General features: G+C 44.8%; 1 protein-coding gene and 1 long non-coding RNA gene across 12 annotated transcripts in view; one reads left to right on the top strand and one right to left on the bottom strand.

The window, feature by feature from the left end:
* MYLK (myosin light chain kinase) overlaps nt 1-27425 on the top strand; it is a 326396-nt gene that overhangs the window by 129479 nt on the left and 169492 nt on the right. For 6 of the 7 annotated variants that reach the window (XM_039495244.1, XM_039495239.1, XM_039495241.1 and 3 more), the window contains one exon: nt 25472-25679. In XM_039495244.1, coding sequence (XP_039351178.1) covers nt 25472-25679 — 208 coding nt within the window. Of the gene's footprint in view, nt 1-16296; nt 16366-25471; nt 25680-27425 lie in introns of those variants that run through there. The other variant, XM_039495245.1, reaches the window with a different exon arrangement.
* Nucleotides 3433-20107, bottom strand: LOC120374868. Of its 5 annotated transcripts, none has more exons than XR_005586300.1 (6): nt 19930-20107; nt 17361-17509; nt 16922-17068; nt 13039-13807; nt 8498-8601; nt 3433-3852 (listed from the first exon to the last, which is right to left on the bottom strand). It is a non-coding gene; the product is annotated as an uncharacterized LOC120374868 (long non-coding RNA). The 5 variants fall into 5 exon arrangements; XR_005586297.1 differs by having other exon boundaries at nt 3434-3852; nt 8498-8605; XR_005586301.1 differs by lacking the exon at nt 3433-3852 and adding an exon at nt 3866-4415.

Here is a 27425-nt window from a genome sequence, read left to right on the forward strand (position 1 = left end):
TTCCATCAGAAGACAAGGAGAGGGAGAGCACCTGTCTCATGTACTCCACTGTGCAATTCCACTATAACGTAGAACATTGCAATGTAAAATCTGTTGGTTACGAAGAAATACAGTTCAGTGATTAGAGCTGAGTATGCTGAGAACGGGAGTCTAGGTTCTATTCCCAGCTCTGTTGCTGACCTGGGAGATCACTGAAGGTCTCTGTTCCCCCACCTATAAAATGGAAGTAACACTTACACACCTTGGTGAAGTGCACCTGTGATCAGATGTGTTTTATACCCCAGAAGACACTAACCATTCTGGAGCAGAAACTGTCTTTAACAGTGCCACACACATTGTTAGTGCTTGTGACAGGGGGCAGGGCTCTTCTGTCAAACCACCTTGGCTGCAGGTATTGGAACTTCAGCAGCTCTCTGCAGGGTTCTGCTGTCTCATTGTGGCAGGTGCAGCTCATTAACTGCACAGGGCATATAAGGGAGACGAGAGCCCCTGTCTAGGGAGAGGAAGTTAAGACAGCAGATGGAGACAGCCAAAAGTCTGGGAGAAAGCTTTGGCTGAGCTTTATAGTGTGTAATTGCTTTTGAGTTGTCAACAAAGCCAAACTTCAGGAAGGGGGTGAGTTTGGACGTTGACCAAAGGTCGGTCTGAGGACAGGGTAGGGATTCAGCCTGTTCACAATATTTTACAGACGAAAAAAGTCCAGTACCCTTAATGCTAAAACAGAAAAATTAAAATAAAATCATCTAAGTGAGCTATTTGAGTGGCTTATATAAAACTCTCCTGACATACTTATTGATAGAGGTTAGCTAGCTAATATGCTGGGAAAGTAGAAGGACAGATGTTGCTTCCAGTGAAATGATTTATTAATGCTTTCCCATCTTGGTATTGCAGCACCTGATTCTGTCTGTATGAAAACATCTGCTGTTGTAGCAAAGTGCCAGTGCTGGTAAAAGATCCATTAACTGAACAGTGTTAGAGAAACACCAAAGTGTGTGTGTGTGTAAGTTTGCATATGTCCAGTTACTAGAAAGGTTATCACTGTTGGAGTGTTTCTTTATAGTGTTGTCTCCTGCACCAGCAGTGAACATTGAAGATACTTTAGTGTTGCCTGGAGATTACATGGTCTATTTTGACATCCAAAAGCTTCAGTAAAAATGTAGGCCATGATTCAGGAAAGCATACAGGCCTGTGCTTAAGTCCTATTGAAGTCATGCTTAAGTGCTTTGCTGAATAGAGCTGTTTTTCCTAAATCAGAGCCTTAATGCACTTTGATACCTCAAAGCAACATCCACAATCAGTTTAGCTCTGGAACTCCACTTTGGGCCATTGGAAATGATTCAGGGCTTGTGGACCCAGTGACATTATGTTACCAGGGAAAGTGTTGCCTTATCCAAATAGCTGGTGACTAAATACCAAAGTCAATACATTCGGCACCTCTGGGGAAACTACTCCATTTCCATTAAAGAATTGTGGAAAAAATGTAGAATTGAGACGAAATGATCTACAGCTGCTGTCTGTTTTACTGTTAACAGACCATGTCTTTAGTAGATAGATCATAAATGCTTCCCTGTTGGAAATACCATAAATGCTGGATGAGTTGGCACTTCTACCATTTATCCTTATAGTATTTTTGAAACTTTGCAACCTATAGCAATGCTTTATTGTTGTGACTGCTTGTCCACTGTGGCTACAAACGTCCCTGTTTTACTGTTACTTCTCGCCAACACCCACTTGTCTGTTTTTTCCATCTTGTTACAATCCAAATTTGTAAGCTCTTTAGGGCAGGGAGTAAAAGGCTGAGTGAGATGTGGCAGTGAAGTTAGAAGACTCATGTCGGGACAGTGCAGATTTAGTCACATCTCCCAACTTATCTTCTACAAGCACTAGCTCCTTCTGCTGACACAAAGGACCTATAACCCAGCATATTGCCTGTTGGGACTTTGGAGAAAATGCCAGACTAGTGAGCTGTGAAGCACCTGAGTCCTTGCCCCATCCAGAAGCAAGGAAACCACAAGAACTTTGTGTAACAGTTGTCACCCTTACAAAGAGACTCAGTAGTTCCCAGTAGTCCATCCTATTGCTGCTTTGGGCTCCCAGTCTCCTACTCCCTCACTTGTGCTCCTTATCCATGGCCTCAGCAATGTGTGCACTTCAAGATGGAGTATTTTGCCATTGTGTATGTTACATTCTTACTTAAGTGATGAGAACTTGGGAGGTGCTGGTTCCCAGTCGCCTGTTTAGTTTGCTATATGTAGGTCTCCTATATGTTCTGTAAATTACACATGTACCATAATGCCAGCATTTCTTTATCAGATAATTGAATCCAAAGTGTGACTTCGGCCTCTGTAGCACCTCCAAATGGAGCACTGCAGAGGTAACAAAGCAGGACCTGAAGAGTTCTTATCACTGGGAAAGAATTTTCTATAAGATAAACTCTCTCAATTTGGGGGGGTCCTTCTTTTAGAGAGAGAATTCTAGATCAGTGGCTCTCAACCTTTCCAACTACTGTACCTCTTGTAGGAGTCTGATTTGTCTTGTGTACCCCCAAGTTTCATCTCACTTAAAAACTACTTGCTTACAAAATCAGACCTAAAAATACAAGTGTCACAGCACACTATTACTGAAAAATTGCCTACTTTCTCATTTTTTACCATACAATAAAAAATAAATCAATTGGAATATAAGTATATAGAGCAGTATTAACAAGTCATTGTCTATACTGACTTTGCTAGTGCTTTTTATGTAGCCTGTTGTAAAACTAGGCAAATATCTAGATGAGTTGATGTACCTCCTGGAAGACCTCTAAGTACCCCCAGGGGTACTTGTACTGTTTGGTTGAGAACCACTGTTCTAGATCATCTGTACTGGTGTTAAAGATGGAATAAACACAGTAGCATGGTGAAGTCCTTTTTCCATGTGGTTGTGTCATTTCTCCCCTCTAGAACAGTGATTTTCAACTTTTTTTCATTTGCGGATCCCTAAAAAATTTCAGATGGAGGTGTGTACCCCTTGGGAAATCTTAGACATAGCCTGCGGACCTCCAGGTTGCAAACTACTTCTCTAGAATATTAGGACTCTTTACCAGAGGACTATGGAAATCTTCAATGCATGCTACAACCAGGAGAGTGGAAGTCGAGAGAATGACACACTCCACACACACATGAATACGTTGGGGCAAGCCTCCTATTTTTCCCCATCTAACCAGAATCATGAAAATGAATCCTGTGTTTGAGTTCACTGGCAGGGAAATAGACCCAGGGTTCAGTAATCTGAGACTTGAGCATTCAGGTTTGTCATCTGTCTTTTTATACAGACCCCACCTTTTACCAAAGTATGTTGTTCTCCTGTAGTGCCCCTGCTTGACATGGTAATCGCAAGAGGCCAGAAGTGCTGAGCATCCACAACTTCATTTGAAGCCAGTGGGAGCTGCAGGTATCTCTTCACCTCTGGAAGTCGGGCTATATGTCTCTACATAGGGTTAGGAAGAGATAATCGCCAAATGGCATATTAGTATTTACTGCAGGAAGGGTTTTAAGAATGTGCATTAGTAATGAGGAAATAGGAGCTCAGTGCCAAGTCTAATGCAGACTCTCATTCCTTTTGGCTCTTGCTACACTTGCATTGAATTTTATGAGCTGCATCTTCATGAGACTGTTTCCCACCTGCTGTTGTGGTGAGGGAAATGATCAAAATGCAGATAGCCTTAAAAGTTTAAAGAGAATTTATGACATTTTCCCTTCCCTGCTGGTAGTTATCACATAATATCGAGGAGGTGAGTTTGTTAGAAGTTTTTTCCTCATTGCCACCAAGCGGAATCCAGGAAAAATACATCTGGTCTGAAGTTTATTAAACCTGTGAGAGGAATTAGACATAGTTAGTTTTGTGGACTGATGTTGTTTTTTAAATGAATGCCATGACATGCCATATGCTGACGCCAGGAATGAAAGTGAGTTGTAGAGTTCAGAGATGCCTCACAGATGCTTAATCCACAAAGGTGTAGTTTGTTTGTGTTTTGTTTTTTAGAAGACCTGGTTGAAGATGTGGTGTTTTTCTCTCGCTGCTCCAGATCATTTGAGAGGAAAACTAGATAATCACACTCTCCAATTGTGAAGATGTATGTTTTCACAAGAGTAGCATTTCAATACAGATAATGCCCAGAGAACTGATTTATGAGGACTCCATGCGTTTGGAACATAAAATCTAAACATCACCAGATGTAAAATACCAGAATTTGGCACTTCAATGGCAACCTAGGTTTACACAAAGACCAAGACACACTTCTTGAAACACATGCACTATAGCTAGTGCTTTCAAGTGAGCTACATTTGATCCTAGCTTTTGCATTAAATGATAGCTTTAAACTAGGCTACAAAGGGTTCTTTACCATTTCTTAGAAGGGGTATAGTTCCTCTTATCTGAAAAAAAATATATATAGCATTGCTCAGATTGCAAGGTCATAGCTAAGGTACCAAACATCTTAACTTTTTTCAGATTTAATCTTGGCTTGTCAGGTTCCAAATCCAGAAGCAAATTTTTAAAAAACTGGATCAAATATACTTGACTTACGCTTTTAGCATTAAAGTTTAGCATTAAAGAAGGAGCCATAACACTTTATCATATCCACCCCCTCTATCAAGAACATCTGCTCTTTGTTTGTCGAAGTGGGATCACAGTATAAGCCCTACTTGACTGATCTGTACAACCATTCTTGCAAATAGCAGCTGTGGCCAGAACCACATTCTCCCACTTAGCAAGAAAATTGGACTCCTTCCCTGGATCCTCTCCCGGGTGTTGACCTTGTTACCTCTAGACTAGAGCTTTGCAATGCTTTCTACCTAGGGCTCATAGTGGGAGGTCACACACATTTGAGGTGGTCCAACACTCAGTGACTTTTTTCCTGTCAGGAACATGCTACTGCTCAGTGCCCTGCACTAAATCTCCTGTCCAGTACCAGATCTACATCACAGTTCTAGTCTTCATCATGGAAGTATTCAATGACTAGGACCTAGTTGCCTACAGGGTCAAGTCCTTTTTTTGCACAACCCACCAAGAATACCATGATCCATATCAGTAGTGCAATTGATAGAGCCCGGCATGAATCTCTCAGGAGCTGGTGTAAAGGGGCACTTGGCAGAGTGCCCTCCACTTTTTGAGTTCCATATGAATCCATGTATCATATAGCTCAAAACAAAATACAATGCATTCCTCTCTGCAAAGGCCTTCCCTGAATGGCAACTGAGGTCTTCTATACCGTTGGTTATTATTTATCCCCTCAGTATCTCATAGTAATAGTGTGAATGAGAAGTGCTGAAGCTGCTCCATCCTCAGGCAAGAATGATTTCCTTTCTAATTGTTATTGCTGGTAGCTAGTGTGACAGTCCAGGGCAACTGCGTCTGTATTCCCCCCCCCCCCCCAGTCCAGCAAAGGCACCCACCTAGGCTCCCAGCTTCTCAGCTATCACCTGTCTTTGGCAGTGACCTGCATTTCTCTCCCTCCTGAGTGAGTTTTTTTTCAGGTACCCAGTGCCCTGCCTATATTGTGTTATTCTCAGCAAGCCAGCCTGCCTAGACAGACCAGTATCTTCATTTGCTTTCTCCTCAGAGGCTGTAAGCAGCATAATTACCTCTAGTTGTTACCAAGCAGCTCTTTCCATGCAAGCACATTACTCTTGAGGTGAAAGTATTACAGAGAGAACATATTAAAACCATAGACATTCCTATACACATGGTAAAAGCTTACCAGAGGTCACCCAAAGTCTTATGCAGCCTCCATAGGCCAAAATCCTTCCAAAGCTTCCCGGAATGAACTGCCCCCTCTCCTCCCTTTGATCAGAAGGTTCTATCACTTTGCTGGATCAAAAAGAAGACTCAGAGACAGTTTAAACTCAGGCTTTTTACCCAAAGGTGCTTTCTTGTTTGTGGGTCTCTAGAGAATCCAATTTGAGCCAGTATATGCAAGCCTTTCCAGGTGCTGGTACCTCTCTGGAGGTGTTGCAACCTGTGTGAATTTGCCTGATCACTCTTTACTGTTTGAAGCTCCTGGAGGCCTGTGGTCACCATTCCCCATGGAGTTGCATACAATCCCTGGCCCACAATATGTACATTTAATACAATAAAATTTCCCAAAGATATTGCAGGAATTGACATATCTGTCACATATAGATACTGCAGTGAGAAGTACACTATAAATAAGGGTAAGATTATGTCTCAGTTATTTTTAGTAAAAGTCATGGACAGGTCACGGGCAACAAGTAAAAATTCACGGAGCCCAAGACCTGTCCATGACTTTTACTAAAGCCCCGGGTCCAGTCCCAGCCACGGCTCCAACCCTGGCTTCAGCTGCGGACAGCTGAAGCTGAAGAAGTCACGGAGGTCTGGTAAAGTCATGGAATCCGTGACCTCGGTGACTAAATCGTAGCCTTAATTATAACAGACTGAATGAGGTACTGTATCAGGGCAGGTCCATACTCACCGCGCAGATCGACGCGGTGAGTTCGACTTCTCGGAGTTCGAACTCTCACGTCTGATCTAGACGCGAGAGTTCGAACTCCGGAAGCGCTCCGGTCGACTCCGGAACGCCACCACTGCGAACGGCGGTGGCGGAGTCGACCTTGGAGCCGCGGAGTTTGACCCCGCCGTGTCTGGACGGGTAAGTCAGTCGAACTAGGGTACTTAGAGTTCAGCTACGCTATTCGCGTAGCTGAACTTGTGTACCCTAGTTCAACCCCCGCCCTTAGTGTAGACCAGGCCTTAGTGAATAATGCGTCTATCAGGTGTCTATCAGGTGGCAGTGCCATGGCATATAAAGCTTTGATGTATTTTTATAACAGCATGGTAGGTTTTCAAGCAAACTAATGATAAAGGCCAAGAGAACTAGCGGTCTTGAGCAGGGGCGGTTCCAGGCCCCAGCATGCCAAGCGTGTGCTTGGGGCAGCATGCCGCGGGGAGTGCTCTGCCGGTTGCCGGGAGGGCGGCAGGTGGCTCCGGTGGACCTCCACCAAAGCCGCGGGACCAGCGGACCCTCCGCAGGCACGCCTGCGAGAGGTCCACCAGAGCCGCCTGCCGCCCTCCCGGCGACCGGCAGAGCACCCCCCGTGGCATGCCGCCCTGTTTGGGGCGGCAAAATGTCTAAAGCCGCCCCTAGTCTTGAGTTCTGGCTTATTAGAATTATTAGTGTGTCTGATTTAGAATATCAGTCCCCATCAGTTCAGTCTTTTACCTGAAGTGAACTTCATGAGTTCTCTGTGCCAGTTTGTAATGAGGAATGCTATGTTTCTTCCAAATACTACATCCCCTCTCCAGTATTAATTTCAAAATGGGACGTAGGCAAGCAGGGAGAGAACTAGTACAATGGACATCCCTGGTTTGTTCTTTGCCCTCATCTGAGGAAACTGATGTGCATGGATTCAACCAGTATGCCTGCTGTTTTAAGGGCAGAACTTAGATTTCAAGGGCATGGACAGTATAAAAGCAGCTGGTTTGAACAAGCTACTTTAGATTTCTGAACTGTTGCTTTGCTTTTGTGCAGTGTCAAAATGCATTAAATAACGTCCTGTGTGAGACAAATCATCTGGTGTTACTTCTGTTCACTGCCCAAGATAGCAAAACTGGTAAAATTAACATAAAGCTTGGATAAAAGAAGGAGACCTGCCAGCGGTTTGGACAGGTGGCATGGAAGCTGAAATAAAGCAGTGGTCAGAATTGATAGGAAGTGCAAATGAACAGATACTGCCTTCTGTCTGCCCAGATTACTTTGAGATACTGTAATGAAGAATCTGTTTAGTTATATCTAGAATCTGTACAGTGCCCATCACTGTTACATGTGGTTTCTACCTAATTGAGCTACAACTTGCCTTGCCTAGCTTTCTTATGCTATAACTCTGCTATTGAGTAGGATTAAATGTGCAGGCTTTACAGTGCTATTTAATTACAGTCATACTTTTCTCTGGGAGGGTAGGGTTGCATTGGATTATGTATTTATTGAATACATTTTAGAGAATGCACTAATATTATCCTGTTGCTAATTTTAGTAATTCCTCTGGCCCAACCCCACCCCTTCTGTGGTAATTTAAGGATCCAAGAAAACAAAGTGTAACAGCTGTTTATCCTTGGAGGCAGGTATCTCAAGCAGTCTTCTATCATGTGAACAAATCACTCCTCACTGGGATTCCTGACTCCATGCTGCCTGCGTCTTAGATCTCCTCCTGAGTGAACCTCAATAGCTCCGTTTTAGAACTTGGCCACCTCCTCACGGGAGAAACCCTGCAGCTGCGGCTGATTCCTCTTCCTTGTGAGGGAAGGGAGCTTATTTATATCCTTGCTCCCTTATCCAGCATCCCTTGCTCTAGTCTCTAACTCCCACAGCCCTTTTGGTTCTCAGTGGAAACTACGCAGAGAACAGAAGCTGGACCATGACCCTTTCTCACAGGGCTTGCTCACTGTATGACACTCTGTTAACAGCTATACAGGCATATATTCAAACAATCTAGAAACCTACCAGCCTTGTTGTGAAAGATCAGAAAGCTTACAGGGGTTCTCAGCAGAGCTGGCTGGTCAGTTGCTCTTGGATCTTTTCCTTAGCTAAGTCTTCTATGGAGGCATCTTTCTTGTAGGAGTAAAGGACAGGAAATTAAATATGACGGGATCTAGAATAGGATAACAAGTGCTCTGAGGGAAGGAGAGGAAGGATGATAAGGCATGGACTATGGCAAGAAATAAGCCATCTGCTATGTACATTCCAGGTGTTAAGCTTTCCCCAGTATAAGTATATAGCAGCAGTTTATCATGGTTCTCCTGTGAATTCAGTATCAGTGATCAGGCATTGTGATGCTCCAAACTGAAAGCCAGTCGAGGGTATAGCTGCAACTGCTGCTGTCTACTAATAATAGATGAACCAGCTGCAATATCAAGCTTCAGTCTTTTTTTTAAATGATTAAGAAGTCACTGTGTACGCTGGAGAATGAGGTGCTGATTCTGGGCAACAGCAGTGGTGTAACCCTAGGGGATTGTGTAATGTCTAGGTGAGCATATGCCTAAAAACATCAGGGCATGTTGAAAACCTTTGTTCTGTATCCCTGTTTCACTTCATGTATTCTTAGTCCCTGCCGAGCTGAGAGCTTTCTCTTTGAAGTGTGTCCATATTTATTCCATTTAACCCCTTTGGCTTCTAAAATAAAGATTTCCCACATGGAGAACCTGGAGTGAGAGGGAATAGCATTTAACAGCAGGAGCAACAAACCCGTAGGCGTCAAAGGATTTAATGCCACCCAGCGTATTCTGTTATGCTTTAACACTGTGTTGCAGTGACAGCCCGCCCCAAAAGAGGCAAAATAAATATAGAGGAGTAGAAAGCTATGCAGTAGAACCTCAGAGTTATAAGATGGGAACAGGGCCGCCCAGAGGATTCCGGGGGCCCGGGGTCTTCGGCAGCAGGGGGCCCTTCCGTTCCGGGACCCGCCGCCGAAGTGCCCCGAAGACCCTCAGCGGGGACCCCCCCGCCACCGAATTGCCGCCGAAGCGGGACCCGCTGCCGAAGTGCAGCCCGGTCTTCGGCGGTAATTTGCGGCGAGGAGCCCCGCCGCTGGTCTTCGGGCACTTCGGGCGGCGGGTCCTGAACGAAGGGCCTACCCGACTACCGCCGAAGACCGAGCTGAACTTCGGCAGCGGGTCCCGCTCCGTCTTGGCGGTAATTCGCCAGTGGGGGTCCTTCCGCCCCGGAGCGGAAAGACCCCCCGCCGGCGAAGACCGGGAGCGAAGAAGCTCCTGCGCCCGGCCCCGCAAGAGTTTTCCAGGCCCCCCGGAGCGAGTGAGGGACCCCGCTCCAGGGGCCCCGAAAAACTCTCGGGGGGGCCCCTGTGGGGCTCGGGGCCTGGGGCAAATTGCCCCTCTTCCCCCCCCCCCCCCCCGGGGCGGGCCTGGACGGGAATGGAGGTTGTTTATAACTCTGAAATGTTCCTAACTCTGAACAAAATGTTATGGTGGTTCTTTCAAAAGTTTACAACTGAGCATTGACTTAATACAGCTTTGAAACTTTTTACTATGCAGAGGAAAAATGCTGCTTTTAGCCATCTTAATATAAATGAAACAAGCATGGAAACAGTTGTCCTACCTTGTCAAATCTTTTTTTTTTTTAATTTCCCTTTATATTTTTAGTAGTGTACATTTAACACAGTATATGGTTTGTTGTTGTTTGTTGTTGTTGTGTGTGTACCCTGTACTTTGGTCTTCACAATCCAAGACAGACTTCTTAGCTGTCATCTCTTTCCTGACCTTATCATGCTGTATGTTGCTGTGACCGAGATTAGCATTATGTCACACGCACCTGAACTTTAGCTGAAATGGCAAGCTTCAGACACTTCCGCCAGTATTGGAATGAGCAAGATATTACAAGATTTGATATTGTTTCAAATATCTTCTTTGCGACTACGCACCAAGTGCATGTAACTCAGCAGCGCAACATGCCTCACTGATATGTATTGCAGTATATTGAATTTGGGGTTGTGGCTGTTCTTTGGGGACTGTGCTCAGCTCTTGCATGTACCATTAACCTCATTGGAGCCACTGATGCCTATCTCAGAGCATAACTTGACTCTGAACATCAAATTTGACTCTGAACATCAAAGCATAACCTACACTGGTTCTTCAGCCCACCATGACCTGCCATTGAGACTGTGGCATAACTTAGAGAGCAAACTGCTTGTTTTTGAGTGTAAACCACCTGTCATGTTTTAGAAAATCATACCCCTAATTTGGAGCAGTCAGGCAAAAAGCCGCTGCTTCTTGGCATATGCGCAACGTCCCTCAGGTGGCACGTGACCAGGATTCATCACTGAATTTGGTCTGCTGGTTGGATCATTAGCCTGCCTGGCCCGCATTCATGGGGAGTGCAACATGAGCTCTGAGCTACTGAGAGTGCATTGCTGTCTTAAGGTGTCTTTGGGTGCATATAAGAATCCTGGTTGCAGCCATTTTACATGACACTGTCCCTTGAATGCATTGTTTCAGTGATGTTTTGTTTTTCCTATGGGCTATGCACCCGCAGAGCTAGACACACAACTGACAGTTTCGTGGGCATAGAGTTCTTTCTCAGGCCTGGTCTACAATAGTCTTTTTTCAGAATTAGCAGAGTTAATTCGGGGAGGGGGGGGGGAAAGATTCAGTCCACATGACCACATCGGCTTTTTCGATTTAAAGGGCTCTTTAAATCGATTTCTATACTCCACCTCGGCAAGTGGAGTAGCGCTTAAATCGAGATCACAATCCTGGGTTAAAGGTATTGTGGACGCAATTCAACACTATTGGCCTCCAGGAGCTATCCCAGAATGCTCCCTTGTGACCGCTCTGGACAACACACTCAACTCCAATGCACTAGCCAGGTGGGCAGGAAAAGCCCCAGGAACTTTTGAATTTCATTTCCTGTTTGGTCACCATCATCACAGGTGACGGTTAACACAGCCCACCATCACAGGCGACCCATGCAGAGTCCACCATCACAAAAGATCACGCAGTCACGGAGTCACAGATGAGCTCCAGCATGGTCTGAACGGGAGGTACTGGATCTCATCGCATGTTGGGGAGACAAGTCTGTTATGGCAGAAATACGTTCCAAAAAAAGGAATGCAAATACGTACGCTAAAGTCTCCAGGGCCATAACGAAAAGAGGCTACTCCAGGGACACAGAGCAGTGTCGTACAAAAATCAAGGAGCTCAGGCAAGCGTACCAAAAAGCCAGGGAGGCAAACGGGCGCTCTGGATCACAGCCCCATACATTCTGCTTCTACCATGAGCTCCATGCAATTATGGGGGGCGACGCTGCCACCACTACCCCACCACTGTCTGTGGACACCTGCAAGGGGGGAGTTGCATGGAGCGAGGAGGAAGACTCATTGGAGGACGAAGAGGAGGAGGACAGTGCACAGGCGGCAAGTGGGGAATCCGTTTCCCCCCCTAGCTATGAACTATGCTTAACGCTGGAGCCAATAGCCTCCCCCCACTCCCAATGGGGGCTCCCGGACCATGACCCTGGAGAAAGTACTTCTGGTGAGTGAGAGCCTGATTGGAGCCACGCAGTGGGGGACAGAAGGGGAAACCCAGCCATGCTGGGATGTTCGCGTATAGTTTGAAGGGCTCATCCTTGCTCAGAGCCTTATCTGAGCCACGCAGTAGGGGCCTGGGGAGTTGGGTGTTGTATGAAGTGATCATCCCAGAGAGCCCGCAGGCCCTCCTTTATGGCAAAACCACCAGGCATTGCTTGCTATGGGAAAGGGGTCCCGGCAGTTTGAAAACATTGAAATTAATGTAGAAGAAGCAGAACCCTGCGTGCCCCTAGGCTGCCTGCAAGCTGAATTCTGTTGCCTGGCTGTGTGTGATGGCTTACTCACACCAAAGTGTCCCCTTTGTTCTCTGAAATGTGTATTTTAAAATACTACCCTCCCTTTTTCTCGTTCCGTAGGTGCAAATGTTTCAACACGGCCCCTATCTCCTCCGTCCCAGAGGCTGGTCCAGATTAGAAGGTGGAAAAAACGAACTCAGGAAGACATGTTTGCCGAGCTCATGCAGTCCTCCCGCACTGATAGGGCCCAGCTGAATGCGTGCAGGCAAACAATTGCGGAGTCCTGTAAAGCATTACAGGAACATGAACAAGGGAGGGACGCGTGCAATGACAGAAGGCAGGACGCTATGGTCAAGCTCATGGGGGAGCAAACTGACATGCTCCGCTGTCTGGTGGATCTAATGCGGGAAAGGCAGCAAGACCACAGACTGCCACTGCAGCCCCTGTATAACCGCCCTCCCTCCTCCCCAAGTTCCACAGCCTCCTCACCCAGACACCCAAGAACATGAGCGGGGAGGCTACGGGGATCCACACACTCAACCCCAGAGGATCGCCCAAGCAGCAAAAAGTTGGCATATGCGAACTTTTGATTTGATTTCTCGACTTGTCCTTCTCTCCTCCTCCACCCCCCAACCCTTGTGTTGGCTCTTTGCAGCACTGCAGCCTCCACAGTCGATTTGCCCACTCCAAACTGATTCCTGACTCACCGGTAGCTGTCGGGCTTTGCAAGCTTCCACAGTGCTATGGCCATTCGCTTCTCAACGGTCAAGGCTGCTCTCATTTTGGTGTCTTTGCGCTTCAGGGCAGGAGACAGCAAGTCAAAGTTCCATGAAAGTGGCCCTACGCATACGAAAGTTTCACAGCCACTGGGAATTATCCCAGACCTGCAACGCTATGCGATCCCACCAGTCTGTGTTTGTTTCCCGGGCCCAGAATCGGCATTCCACGGCATGAACCAGGCCCAGTGCCACCATGATCTCCCAGTCGCCACATGCCGCACTTCTAGGAATGTCTCTGTCCATGTCCTCATCAGTATAGTAATTGCGTTGTCGTCGCTTCCTTGCCCGGTTTTGCAGGTACTGCACATAGTGCTGGATAATGTGCGAGATATTTACAATGGTCAAAACTGCAGTGGAAATCTGAGCGGGCTCCATGCTTCCCGTGCTATGCCGCCTGCATGGGTAATCCTGGAAAAAGGGTGTGAAATAAGCTGTTCTGTTCAAGATGGCCAATAAAAGGCAGTAAATTGTTGTCTTCTATAGCTTTCACGGAGTTGGGAAGCTCATTAGAGCTGCAAGAGCGGGAGAGCAGAGTTTGCGGTGGAAACATGAACAGAGTTTGCGGCAGAATCTGTGCGGCTCTGTTCATGATGGCTGAAAAACGGCGAGGACTTGTTGCCTTCTGTAGCTTCCATGGGAGCCCAGGACAGACAACATGGAAAAAGCGGCAGAAGCTGTGCAGCTCTGTTCATGGTAGCTGAAAAAAGGCAGGAAATGGTTAGATGAAAGATGAGAGGACATGCAAGGCACACACCCAGAAACACCCGCGAGAATGTTTTTGCCCCATCATGCACTGGGAGCTTAACCCACAATTCCAATGGGAGGCAGAGACTGCGGGAACTGTGGGATAGCTACAACAGTGCACCCGTCTGACATTCGATGATGCCGAATTCACGCACTGTAGTGGGGACACATAACACCGAATGTATAAAATCGCTTCTGAAAATTCAAATAAAAGAAATTCAAATTAATTTTCATGCTGTAGACGTACCCTCAGATCTTCGTCTTGGTGCTTTGACATACAGTATGTGTTTATATTAACTGGACTTTTCAGGAAGATTCAGCAGTTGACATTCACAGCCCAAAACTCTAAACATGTACAGTACCAAAGAAAAGATCTTCACTAATTTTTGTTGTTAGCATTTTTTAATGTTTGTCGGAGAGACTGGAGTGAAAGGCCAGGGTCTCATCAGAATTGGAGATATTCATACAAAGAAAGGACAAGGCAGTAAATAAAGGTTATATGCTGCAGGGCATTAGATAAGCAGATAGATTCCTCCTTGCTGTGGATGCATTATTCAAGGCAGATGTTTTTACTGAGCTCTGGAAAGGTTAGGAGAGGAATATAAAACCTGCTGCAGTTCTGGAATTGGTCCATCAGCATAAAACCCAGTAACCAGTGATTCATTTAAGGATCCCTGACACTTTTATGGCAAGGCTATGTCTTTCAGAGTGGGTCTGGCTCGGTTTGAAACACATTCCAAACGCAAACCTGAAATAAATCCTTTCAGTAGAGCAGTGCTGCAAACTTTCCTCTCCATTTCATTTTCAAGCCTTATATTAAAGAACAAAAAAATAGAGCTAGCGAAGGGAATGACTTAACCCATCAAAGGGAAATCGCATGTCGATCAGCCTGTATTTTAATTTTTGGTATGGAATTTCCACAGCTTCTTAGACATGCATATGTCTAAAAACATACCAATATCATGTACAAAATAAACACACATGGAAGAAATTGAAAAAATATTTATGTATAACTCAGCCAAATGATACTGAAGAGGTATCTGTAGATGCCTATCCATAACTGAAGTGTTGGGTAGTGTTAGGCAAAAAGATTCTTTTCCCCAAGAATCAGGCAAGCACAGACAATACTGAACGGGGTTTACTCACTGTACTGGGAAGACTGACAAGCAGCTTCAAAAATATGGTGCCCTAGTGGCCAGTTATATACATTGTCTTATCAATTCATTTGCATTTATCTGTACATACAGAGACAGACATTCTTACAAGTCAAGAGAGAACCCTGAGCAAAGATTAAACTAAGAACAGTAGTACATGTAGAGGTCATCCTAATTGCATCAAACGTCTATGACTACCTTATGGGGGAAGGAGGTGGGAGGGGGGGTAGGGAGGAGTGTTTACAGATATCCGGTGGGCTGTGAAGGGAGGGTTTGTTCTGTTGTAAGAGCTGAGTTACTGGGCGGTTGACCATATAAGCTTATCAGTTGTTTACAGTTGTCAGTGTCCTTGCTACTGAAGCATTCCTGCTTGTTCTGCGTTTTTGTCTTAGCTGTTAAAATTTAGCTAACTCTTGCCTGACAGTGCCCTCCTGTTGACATATAGAACTTTTAGATGAGATGAAGTCAATACTTCAAATGCTTTGATATACATGATCTGTTTTAGGGTTGCCCAAGGGAGGTAGGAGGGGGAGGGGGAGAGGGAAATGGAGGAAGGGGGTAAAGGTAGGAAACACAGTAAGATTTTTAAGCATGTGTCTAAAGTTCCCACACATGACCAGAGAGGTTAGCAACACAAATATAGAAGCAGCAGCAGCATCAATTGTTTGGACAATAGTCCACCAGGAGATGGGGCTGTAGGATGCATTATGAAGAGGATCTTTGGTGGAATGTGGAATGTGACCTTTGGTGACGTGGTTATGAACAGTGGTAAACGCAGATGCAGCAGCCAGGACCACTTTGAGTAGTACCTCCTTGGCCAGTTGAACCAGTGTATTGTCCAGGTATAGGTTGTTATGCCACCGAGGAGCCGCTGTCATTTTAGTGAACACACAGCCGGGGAGGTGTACATCACCTGGGGTAAATGAGTCAGTAATCTGCAGGCACATGGAAGCATTTGCCTGGCACTGTAATGGTCCGTACATGTAATAAGATGCAGTGGTGATGAAACACCACTGAGTAGCGGATACTTATACAGCAACTTCACCATCTGCAAGAGGAAGGACATCCACAACAACAGAAGAGAACAAGATTAAAGGACGAAGGGTGGAACAGGAACACACAATGTAACTGTTTGTTTCTGTACAACAGTCCGAGGTTGTCATCAGTGTAGCATTACCAGGAGATGGTGCCAGGTATCCGGACAGCCCTACTTTGTACACCATATTGTTAGTTACATATCCAATAGACTTAAAACAGAAAGGAGGAGGAAACACATGGGTAGGGATAACAGAAGCATACACAAGAAGAAAATTAAAGGAGAAGGATGAGTCTGGAGGAAGTAAAGAGGCTACTATCAGTTGAGTAGAAATGCCTGCAATGTGGGCAAGGGTGGGGGAGGAAAGGGTATGGGATGGGGGGAAACCCAGGCATACATACATCTAACATGTTTTCTTTTGCAATGTTAAACAGATCACGAGGCAGCATATCACAAGCACAACCTTTAGCTTGTGACTTGGCCAGGTTGACTATAGCATCTGAGGTTTCTCAGTGATTTTGTAAAAATCCTCTATGCCTACAGCAATTGCAGTTAGAGCATAAGATAACCTGGTCTTAGTATGCTGAAGGGCTTGAGTGGTTTGACCTTTGACCCAAGAATTGTATGACCTTGCATCCCAAAATTGGGGGTCCTATATGTGTGTGCCCACATCCCCTGGAGCTAAATACCCAGTTACAGTCCAGATCTGGTGAAATGCAGGGAAGGAGCCGAAGACTGCTCCTGGGCTGTGGTAGTCAGATTGAGATCTTGGAACCTGGATGTTTTTGGAGGTGAGCTGTAGCCATGATAGGTCCCAGGTGGTTGGTCTGGGGGCAAGCCAAGTGTCCGTTTTTTTGTTTTGTTTTTGTTTTTTTACCTATTCACTGCTGTCTCCTGTAGGGAGTTGCACATACTGGCCAGCTTTGAAACAGGCATCCTGTGTAACATGTACTAAGGGCAGTCCCAGGAGGCTGCATCAGGTACGTTTGCCAGGAGGATTAACGTGGGGAGTTATGTTTGTTACCTAAAAGGATACAATATAAACAAAACAAATTTATTTATACATTTTAATTCTGATTATATGAAACCATGTTGGAATTCCTTGCACTTTCACAGAGGTATCTGTATGGGCCAATATCATGTGCGGGCCAGAGTATTTTGGCTGAAATATCCCATGGTATATTCTTACCATGACTTGATCTCTCTCCTGTACGTCCACACAAGGGGGTTTCTGGAGGGTCCTGGGCTTAAGAAGGTGCACCTCCACAAGGAACCAGTATACTTTGCTGAAGTAAAGAGTGAATAATGTTACCTACCACATCCACGGCCTCAGGTTTGAGAGGGTATTGCTTGGTAGGTGGAGGGAGTTGACTGGTAATCTGGATGGGTGGGCAAAGATGAGCAGACATCGAACTGCAAGACTGTTTATTTTCTGCCCAAACAGAGGGGAACCTGGAACATAATTCTTGAAAAAGGGTTAGAGGTGTCCCAAGTGAGAGCCACAGATTTGGCAGTTGCAACAGAAGAGAGAAGTTTATCATTACGGAGAGGAATGGTATGAGTACGCATAAGTTTATCAGTAACTGTACTCTGCGCGAGATTAAGAATTGCTGCAAGGTCGCAGAGGACGTCCCTGCCCAAAATAGTCCCCTCTGCATTTGGAACTACATTTAAAAAAAAAGACTGAGTGCAGAAGAATAGATAGCTTTTATAAGCCGTGAATTGTGCACCTCCTACTCCTGAAATACTGTAGTAGCATACTGTTTAGTAGTGGGGAGGGGGAGGTCAGCAATGGAAACAGACGCTTCCATGTCCACAAGAATTGTGCATGGCCAGCCCCTAATTCATGCTTGTAAGTGTGGCCTCAAAGGATTTATATCTGCATTAGCAGTACTGATGAGCAAGGTGGGGCAGCTGGATCCTAGCGGGGCATGGAATTTAAAAGCCTGGCCATTTGCTCTTTGCTTAGGTGTGAGCAAGGGTTGAGCTGGTTGAGATACCGGTTGGGGCCAGTTGCCCAGGGCTGCTCGGCTTGGGCATCCAGCTGCCCAATGTCCGGTTTCCACACATACAAAACACTGTGTGGGGGAGGAGGGGTGGGGACCAGACTAAAAGGGCAGTGAGGTGCTGCAGGGATTCAATTGGCCATGATTGTGTCCCTGACTAGGTTTTTGGGCCTTGCGCCTGCAGTACTTTTGGGTATGCCCGAGACAACCACAATTATAACAGGCTACATGATCTTCTGCTGTTACCATGGCAACACGAGTAACCTTGCTCCTTATTTTTTTTTAGCTTGTCTGGCTGCACATTCAGAGGCCCACATACAGATGGATTCATAATAAGAGCTTGGGTTCACTCCCAAATTAAGGCTGTTTGCAGGTGGGAGTTAAAACCTTCCTTTAACATTTTTAGAAACCCTGATCTGTTTTCTTTGGGTCTGCAAGGCCTGCATTGCTGGAATACATCTCTCATTTTCTCTCTCAGTATTGAGCCGCAGGCTCGGCCTTGCGTTGTACGCAGCCCACGATCAGTCCCCAATTACCAGCTCCATTCCCCAAGGCTTCTTGGACAGCTTCCTTAAACTCAGTGCAGGCACGGGTCATATCATTTTCCGATTTAACAGAGGCCAAAATGCTGTTTCGGTGTTCTTCTGTAGGGATCTTGGCCCATGATAGATCGGGGCATTTAGCTTTTGTTAAGATATAAAGATCCCTTTTGGGATGTAACGTATAGATGGTAACTATCTGGCTTATTCTTTTCCAGAATATCAAATTTGGGTTTTGGGGCTTTAGATCAGGGAGATCTTTCAGTAAGCCCTTCATTTCCTCTGTGCGGAGTGGAATGTTCTTATAAGTATTATGAGCCACTCTGTTTTCACCTGTTCCTGACCACCAAGTGGTCACTTGGAGAGGGGCCAAGGAAGCACTGGCACTTAATTCTGGGTTAAAAGGGGGGAGAAGGAGGAGGTCAATTATCTTGATCTTCCCCAGTGTGTGCCAGGTTCCAACTTTGAATTTGTTTCTCAAGGTGTTTCCAATTAATTTCATTTTGGTCTTTATCAGTATTGCTGCTTGAGTCAGGGTCAGTAAAATTACTCTTCTGTTGTATGGTAGCAACAATACGATGTGCATAGGAGTTGGGCTTTTTTTTTTTAGTTTTGCTTTTTGAGCCTTGTTTTCTGCTTCAAGCTTACTCAGCTTGCAGTTGCAATCTGCCTTTTGATTTAGCTCTGATGTAAGAGCCTTTTGGAGTATTTCCAACTCTTGTAGTTTCCTTTCATATTCTCAATACATTTTTACAGTCCCCTTCTCTAATCTTCCTTTCGTCTGACCAGACCACCACAACACACTGTCCATCATACTCATACCCTCATTCCATCCATTTTTGCGATCGTCTTTTGAACCTTCTCATGTTTCCCTTTTATAAAATCAATGAGCCTCCCTTCCGTAGAGGGCATCATTGATGTTCCCCGGGGCCAGTCAATGAGTCTCCCTCCTGTAGAGAGTATCTTTGGTGCACCCTGGGGCATGCCAATGAGTCTCCCTCCCGTAGAGGGAATAATTGACAAATTCTGGGGCAACTCATAGGACATTGTATCCCAGCTTCCTGAAACCCACTTAAGCAGTGCTTCAGGGGAGACCGACTGAGCACACCCTTGTACTCAGTTTACTGCAGAACCCACTCTGGTGCTCAGTAACTGGTGATGCAGCCTTCGCTTCCAGCGATCCCTGCACTCCAAAAACTTGGCCACAAACACAGTTCCATTCAGTCCTCTGGTCTGTGCGTCCTATATGTGGTTCGTATTAAAAAGGGAGTGCGAAGGGATGTCTCGGGGAGTCCCAAATCAAGATGTACAGTAGAGGTGGTAAGTAAAAGGATACCCACCTCTATCCCTGGTTGTGAGAAACTCTCCAAGAATTCCCGATCGCATCCTGCTCGCTGTGCCAAAACTGTTAGGCAAAAAGATTATTTTCCCCAAGAATCAGGCAAGCACAGACAATACTGAAGGGGGTTTATTCATGGTACTAGGAAGACTGACGAGGAGCTTAAAAAATATGGTGCCATAGTGGCCAGTTATATATATATTGTGTTATCAATTCATTTGCATTTATCTGTACATACAGAGACACATTCTTACAAGTCAAGAGAAAACCCTGAACAAAGATAAAAATAAGAACAGTACGTACATATAGAGGTCATTCTAATTGCATCAAATGTCTATGACTACCTTGTGGGGAAAGGAGGCGGGATGTGGGAGGTGTTGGTGGTAGGGATGAGTGCTTACAGATATCCAGTGGGCTGTGAAGGGAGGGTTTGCTCTGTTGTAAGAGCTGAGTTACTGGGCAGGCATTGACCATATAAGCTTATCAGTTGTTTACAGTTGTCAGTGTCCTTGCTGCTGAAGCATTCCTGTTGTTCTGCGGTCTTTGTCTTAGCTGTTAGCTAAATTTTAACTCTTACCTGACAGTAGGAATGATCTACTGTGGTCCAAGTTGGAGTTGGGAATACTATGACAAAAAAAGGCAAAAATGTAGACTAAGGCCATGCCAACTATAGCACTTAGGTTGGCAAAACTTTTATTGCTTGGGGGTGTGAAAGAAACGCACACCTTGAGCAACGTAAGTGTTGCTGGCATAAGCACTCATGTGCACAGCGACACTGGTTCAGCTGGTTTTATTCTGTCGACAGGAGATCTCGCTCCCATTGGCATAACGTGGCTACAGGAGTGCTCTTATATCTGTGCTGCTGTAAGCTGGGAAATGTAGACATGGCCTAAATCTCAGGAAAATTCTTCCAGTTAGAGATCTGTTAAATGGTGTAATTGTTGCCTCCAAAAGAAGTAATGGAAGCCCATTGCATGGGCCATTTGAAGCTGAACTGGACCATACACTAGAAGAAATATTGTAGGGAACAATTTTGCACTGGCAGGGAAATGGGGTGATATTTTTCCTATATCTTTAGCATCTACGAGTCTATACATTCTGTGTGTGTGTGTGTGTGTGTGTGTGTGTGTGTGTGTGTGTTTTAGGCATGTGTCTTGGGTGAGGTGAGGCAGATGAATTATGCTTATGGACTGGATTCTCAGCAACTGCAAATTGACATAGCTAGTGTAACTTCAGTAGAGCTGTGCTGATTTACACCAGCTTAGAATCTGGCCCATTCTGGCCAAAAAATGAAGTAGCTATTAAAGAACCTCCTTTCTGCATACCACTCAAATAGCTGCTTTCTGAATATTTATGACAGTCTTCTTGGTCCTAAACGTGTGTGTATAAAACAATAATTTTAAACTCTATTTCATCTAAAATTCCTGAAACCTAATATCTCCTACTGTGTGTGGCCTAACATCGAAATTCAATTCTAATTAACACTTTGTCCCTAATTACCATTGGCTTTGCTCATGTCCCTCAACCCCTCTGTGGCTCAGATTCTTAATCCACGCAGGGGAGATCAGACCTTCTTCCCAGGGGGGCAATGAAGACTAAAGAGTTAACAGTCGATCATAACACATTTTTGAAGATAGAGTTTTCCTAAATTCCACATCTTATTATGTATTAAAAATTGGGAGAAAGGGCATTCACTTTAATTTCATAGTCAGTGGAGAATTTAGGGCCTGTCTACACTAGGATTTTTGCACAGATGTAGCAGCCCTGGGACAAACCCTTGGGGCAGATGCATTGCACTAGTGTTCAGAGGTTCTGATTGGGATAAATTGCAGTGGCTCAAGCCACTTTTATACCAGTGCAGAATCATCAACAGTTATCAGTCAAAACCAAACTTTTGGTTTTGGCTGAGAACTGTTCAGTTCTTGTGCATTTGGTCTTTCAATGGAAGCAGACACTTCTTAAGATGAGTGTTTTGTAGAAAATCCATTGAAAAACAGTTTTGACAGAAAATTTTTGACCGTTCCTAATACCATGGTTACAGAATCCAGATGTTTTAGGTGTCAAACATTGTGTAGAACAGTGGTCCCCAAGCTTTTTCTGTCATTCCCCCCCGCTCCCTCCTTACCAGTAATGGAATCTGTCCATGCCTCCCCGGGAGCTGCAGTCAGGAGCTGCAGCAAGGGGCTGGGATTGGGCCTGGGAGCGGAGCAGGGGCCGTGGCTGCGAGCAGGGCTGGGGCTGTGGTGCTGGCCGGGAGCCAAAGCTGCAGTTGGGGCCATGGTGGAGTTGGGGGCAGAGTGGAGCTGGGTGGTGCTCCCTCCCTGCCCCCCATGGGGGCTGGCCCAGGCCCTGCTGCAGCCCCCCAAACGTTCCTCTGTGCCCCATAGTGGGGAGTGCCCCACAGCTTGGGGACCAGTGGCGTAGAAGATGTTTCCCTTCTGCTACATGAACATCTCTGGGTGAGCTTTCCTATTTAGCTTTTAAATTATGATAGAGATTTGTTTGTTTAAAAATAAATAAAAACACACCAATGTTCCTGTAGCTTGAGGACCCTGTGGTAATCTTTTTGACCATGAAATATAAACGAGTATAGTGGATGCACAGTCTGTGTGTTGTTGGACCTTGTGCTCTATGAAATGCATGGCCACATAACAACATGGAGAGAGGATGGATAGTCTAGTGCTTATAGTATTAGTCTGAGCTGTGAGAGACCTGGGTTCAATTCCTGTTCCACCGCAAACATCCTGTGTGTCTCCGGGCACATCATCCAGCTTCTCTGTGCCTCTGTTCCAAATCCATAAATGGGGATAATAGCATTTCCCTACCTTACAGGGAGGTTGTGAGGATAAGTACATGGAGTTAAGAGATTCAGTGGCTCTTTTTATTTATAATAATGCCTCCCATTGCTGAAGAATTCCAAAGAGCTTTTGTAACACCGACCAGACCCTGGTCGTCAGCGGGCGGGATAGAACCTGGAATCTCTGGAGCTAAATGCATGAGCTAAAAGCCACATGGCTCTTAGCTAAGACTCATTAATCTCTTTCTAAGTGGTCTCAGTGCCACTAGATGGGACAGAGAACCACATACAGAAGGTGTGTGGGTTACATACTTCCCCTAACTGAGGAAGCGGGTCCTGAGCTTCAGAGACTTTCCAGTTGAAATCCAGGACAAGCCCCCACTTCGTAACACCAACAGACCACAGTCGATGGTGGGCAGGATTAAACCTGGGACCTTTGGAGCTTAGTGCATGAGCCTCTACTGCATGAGCTAAAAGCCATATGGTTCTTAGCTAAGGCTGTAGAGCAGACTCATTAATCTCTCTCTAAGTGGTCTCAATGCCACTAGATGGGACAGAGCACCACACCCAGGAGGTGTGTGGGTTACACTTTCACCAAAGGACCTTGATGTTATTTAAGTAAAGATGGGCTTGGGAAAAGCTTTAGATATTTAGATTGGAAATAGAAAGCTCCTCCAGCACATTCATTATGTTGCCTACAGTGGGAAACATAAAATGTCCTGTAATGACATACTGTATATTAAGTAATTAATGTGATGGAGTGTGGATTGCCATGTCACTAACAAAAGTAACTAGGACCTGTGGAGTTAATGGAAGGGAAAGGACTTCTGACTACTGTAAGTGCTGTGGTTCTAAAAAAAAGTCTTACAGATCGGAATGTTAGGCTCCAGCAGAAGAGAAACCCAGCTGGTGTGAAGAGGGATTGGATTAAAAATTAAAGGGCTGGTTTTGAAAGAAGAGAACAAAGGAATGAGTATGGGTGGTACTGCTGAAAATTGTAACTAGGAGAGTGAGTGGTACAGGAAAAGGAAACGGACAGCTGAATCAAGGCAGGGAGAAAATGTTGGAGGAATCTGAATAAACTAAGTTATGCACAACTAAAGACAGAGCATCTAAATTTTGCTGGGCAGCTAAATTGGCAACTTGCTAGGAAGCCCAACTTCCATAAAATAGAGCAGATTGTAGCATTCCTTCTCCTTAGTAGGAGATGGAGCACAGCATGAGGCATTTCTTCTTGATCCATTCAGTTATTAAGAATTTACGGCAAAGACAATATGTTTGATCAAGGAAATGGGAGCTAAATTATCAGTTAGGGATTAGGGAAGGAGGGTGAAAATGTTGTAGCCGAGTTACTTTGCTGGCTGCATTAGTGTGACTTGACACATACAAAGGCATAAAGTGGTGGCTCTTCTCATGAAGTATGGGAAGAACCATTGCCTGAACAGTTAATTATGTGAGGAAATCAGGGGCATGTCTGGTTTTTGGTTTTTTTCTTGCTTCTGTGAGTGAAAAGGCCACAACCTCAGCTGATGTGAATGGTTTAATTGAAGTAGATGATGCTATGACAATTTATGCCAGCTGAAAATCTGGCTCAAAATGTGAAGCTATCAGTAATACCTGCAGCAGATGATGAGCTACCCACATCCTCTCCTTTCTTTTCAAAAAATTAACATGGTTCTCTTCTGCAATGAACTTGCTACTGTCATTTTATAGTCGATTATGCGTGTCTGTGCTCGCTCTCTAATAGACTGAATCCATTTAATATAGCAGGGATTGGCAACCTTTCAGAAGTGGTGTGCCGAATCTTCATTTATTCACTCTGATTTAAGGTTTCGCTTGCCAGTAATACATGTTAACATTTTTAGAAGGTCTCTTTCTATAAGTCTATAATATATAACTAAACTACTGTTGTATGTAAAGTAAACAAGGCTTTTAAAATATTTAAAAAGCTTCATTTAAAATTAAATTAAAATGCAGAGCCCCCTAGACCGGTGGCCAGGACCCAGGCAGTGTGAGTGCCACTGAAAATCAGCTCATGTTCCACCTTCGGCACCCGTGCCATAGGTTGCCTACTCCTGTAATATAGTATGGGGGAGAGGTATCTGATCTTTCTAGGGTCCTGTGCTGTGCCTACCACCAAGACATCTGAGTGGCTGTTAAGGCATGTTTTCAAATGTGGACCCTTAATTTCTCTTTTTCGGTACCTAAATAAAAGTGGGTTAGTTGGCAGAGGGACTGAGTACCCATAGCTTCCGCTGATGTCAATAGGAGCTATAGGTGCTCAGCACATTGGAAAATAAAGTCCCTTTTATGTGGGTGCATAAATACCATTTCCAGTAACAGCCAAACTGCAGGCAACCCTGTTAGAAAAATTTGGCCTAAAGGCCCTGCATACTTAAATGTACAGTAGTTGCTCTGCCTTTGAATTTCTATATACTTGGAACCTGGGCCTCAGAATTCCTCAATGGTGAGTTTAATATGTTGCTGCAGGCAAATCGTTCTAATGGAAAACTTTCACTGCATAGATATCTTCCTGAGTAGTATTATGAGTTTAATATTTTGATTTGTCCAGTAGTTTCTCTGTTTCATTAGGTTCTGCCATTTGGCTTGCAAAGTTTTTTATGTGTTTAACAGTTACTGCTTCAAGAACTTTCCACAGTATTGCTCAATATCCTGCATTTCTTATTGATAAAATCACTTGTGACGTTTTTCTTCTTCCTCTCCTCTTCCCAACCCATCTTTCTAGGTCAGGGGCTATCCAGAACCTCAGATCACATGGTACAGAAATGGACTTCCCATCACAGAGGGAGAGTATTACGTAGTGGACCGCAGCATTCGAGGGATTTTCAGCTTAGTGATCAAAAATGTGCAAGAGGAAAATGGTGGTAAATACACTTGTGAGGCTGCAAATGATGGTGGAGTTCGCCAGGTGACAGTGGAGCTAACTGTGGAAGGTAAGAGGAATATTACTCTTCTGTTCCTTAAATATAATCATGGGTATGATAAAACACACCCTCTAAAGGGGGAAAGATAGATGAGATTATCAAACTGACGGGTGAAGATCCAACCTGTATATACAATGTTGATCACTAATGCAGAAGTAGCACTCGGTATTAGCCCCATCACCATTCTCATTGAGAAGAGTGGTCTTAGCACAAGGTTAGGGGCCAGGAATTTCTTAGTTCTAATCCCACCTGGCACTCATTCTTTCTGATGCTAGGAGCAAGTCACATAGCCCCAAATCTTCAGAAGTGTTTCCACTTACCTTGGGTGCCTCCATATTTGGGGGCTGTAACAGTACAGAATGGGAAATGAGCCACAAGAATACCAGGGCAATTAATAGGAGTTTTGCTGCTAAAACCTGGTATGACATTTTGAAAATGTTAGGGGAGGTTTGAATTTAAAACAATGGAATCTTTGAACATCATTGCATGGCTTTATTACCGCAATGTACGGTAGCATTTAATGAGGTTGGATGTACAAGACAGTTTGACATGTACTTATCACAGATGGCACCTTGTATTTTGAATTTTTCTAGATTTTTTTTTAATGGAAATCCAGATCAAGAAAAAACTCACTTAATCAGTGTCCTGTATGAAATAAGTTTGTGTTAAGTATTAAAGGCTTGAACCAGTGTTCATTGGATTCACTGGGTGTTGTATCAGACCCATAAGTTTCCTCTTGTCATTTGTAAAGATTTTGAATTGATACCAATAAAAGTATAAGCAAGACCTCATGAATGTTTTAATTCCATGGGCAAGGGTTTGATAGCAAAATATCCCTTTAGGGAAATCTACCACAGGAATCTTCAGTCCTCTGGCTGCAGAAATCAAGTTTTTCTGGAAATCTGGCCACCCTCTTGTCCACTGTTTTGGAACCTGGCAGGAGCCTGCTCAATAGAAACAGTAATCTTTTGTCTGTCACCTTCTTCTTTCCCCAGAAGCAGGGGAGTTCTAACTGTGTGTGTGTGTGTGTGTGTGCGTGCGCGCTTGTGAAGTGCTAAGGTAGGTGTTGTTTTAGCTTCATATGCCTTGAAATGTCTGGGAAACAAAGGGCCTGATCTTGGGGGCTGCTAAGGCACCGTTAACTTCCATGGAAGCCACCTCTCAGGATTAGGCCAATAGCCATGGAAACCACAGATTTCTGAGGGAGATAGCAACTGACTGTCAGATACAGCGATGGCACCAATTACAGATGCTTTTAGAACACAGTAGCATCACAAGTGAAAGTCTGCATTTCTTGAGGATCTCCCAGCTATGCTCAATATATGGTTCAGTTTGCACATATGTCTGTGTCACATGGGAAGCATCTAAGATCAAAATGGGAATTCAGAAAGGCACATCTGCATATTAGATAATCTAAGGCTTTGTTTACACTTGTCGCTAAAAGTCGGGCAGTGTAAACGCTGTTTGTCAGCACTTTTGCCAACAAAATACTTCTACCCCCTACGAGCGGGGTTCACGTGGACAGGAGAGCGCCTCTGCTGACAATGAGCTGTTTACACTGCCACTTGCTGATGCAAAACTTTTGTCTTTTGGAGGGGGGGAGGGCTTTTTAAGCACCTGTGAACAGCAAAAGTTTTGCCCTTCAATTGGCAGTGTAGACAAAGCCTTACACTGCTAAATTTAAAACTTCCAGTAACACAGAGGCGGAGAAAAGTGTTAGAAATTGACTTCAGTGCTACTCTCTGTTTGCAAGCT

This window comes from Mauremys reevesii, linkage group 11 (genome assembly GCF_016161935.1).
Source record: "Mauremys reevesii isolate NIE-2019 linkage group 11, ASM1616193v1, whole genome shotgun sequence".
NCBI classification, from domain to species: domain Eukaryota; kingdom Metazoa; phylum Chordata; order Testudines; family Geoemydidae; genus Mauremys; species Mauremys reevesii.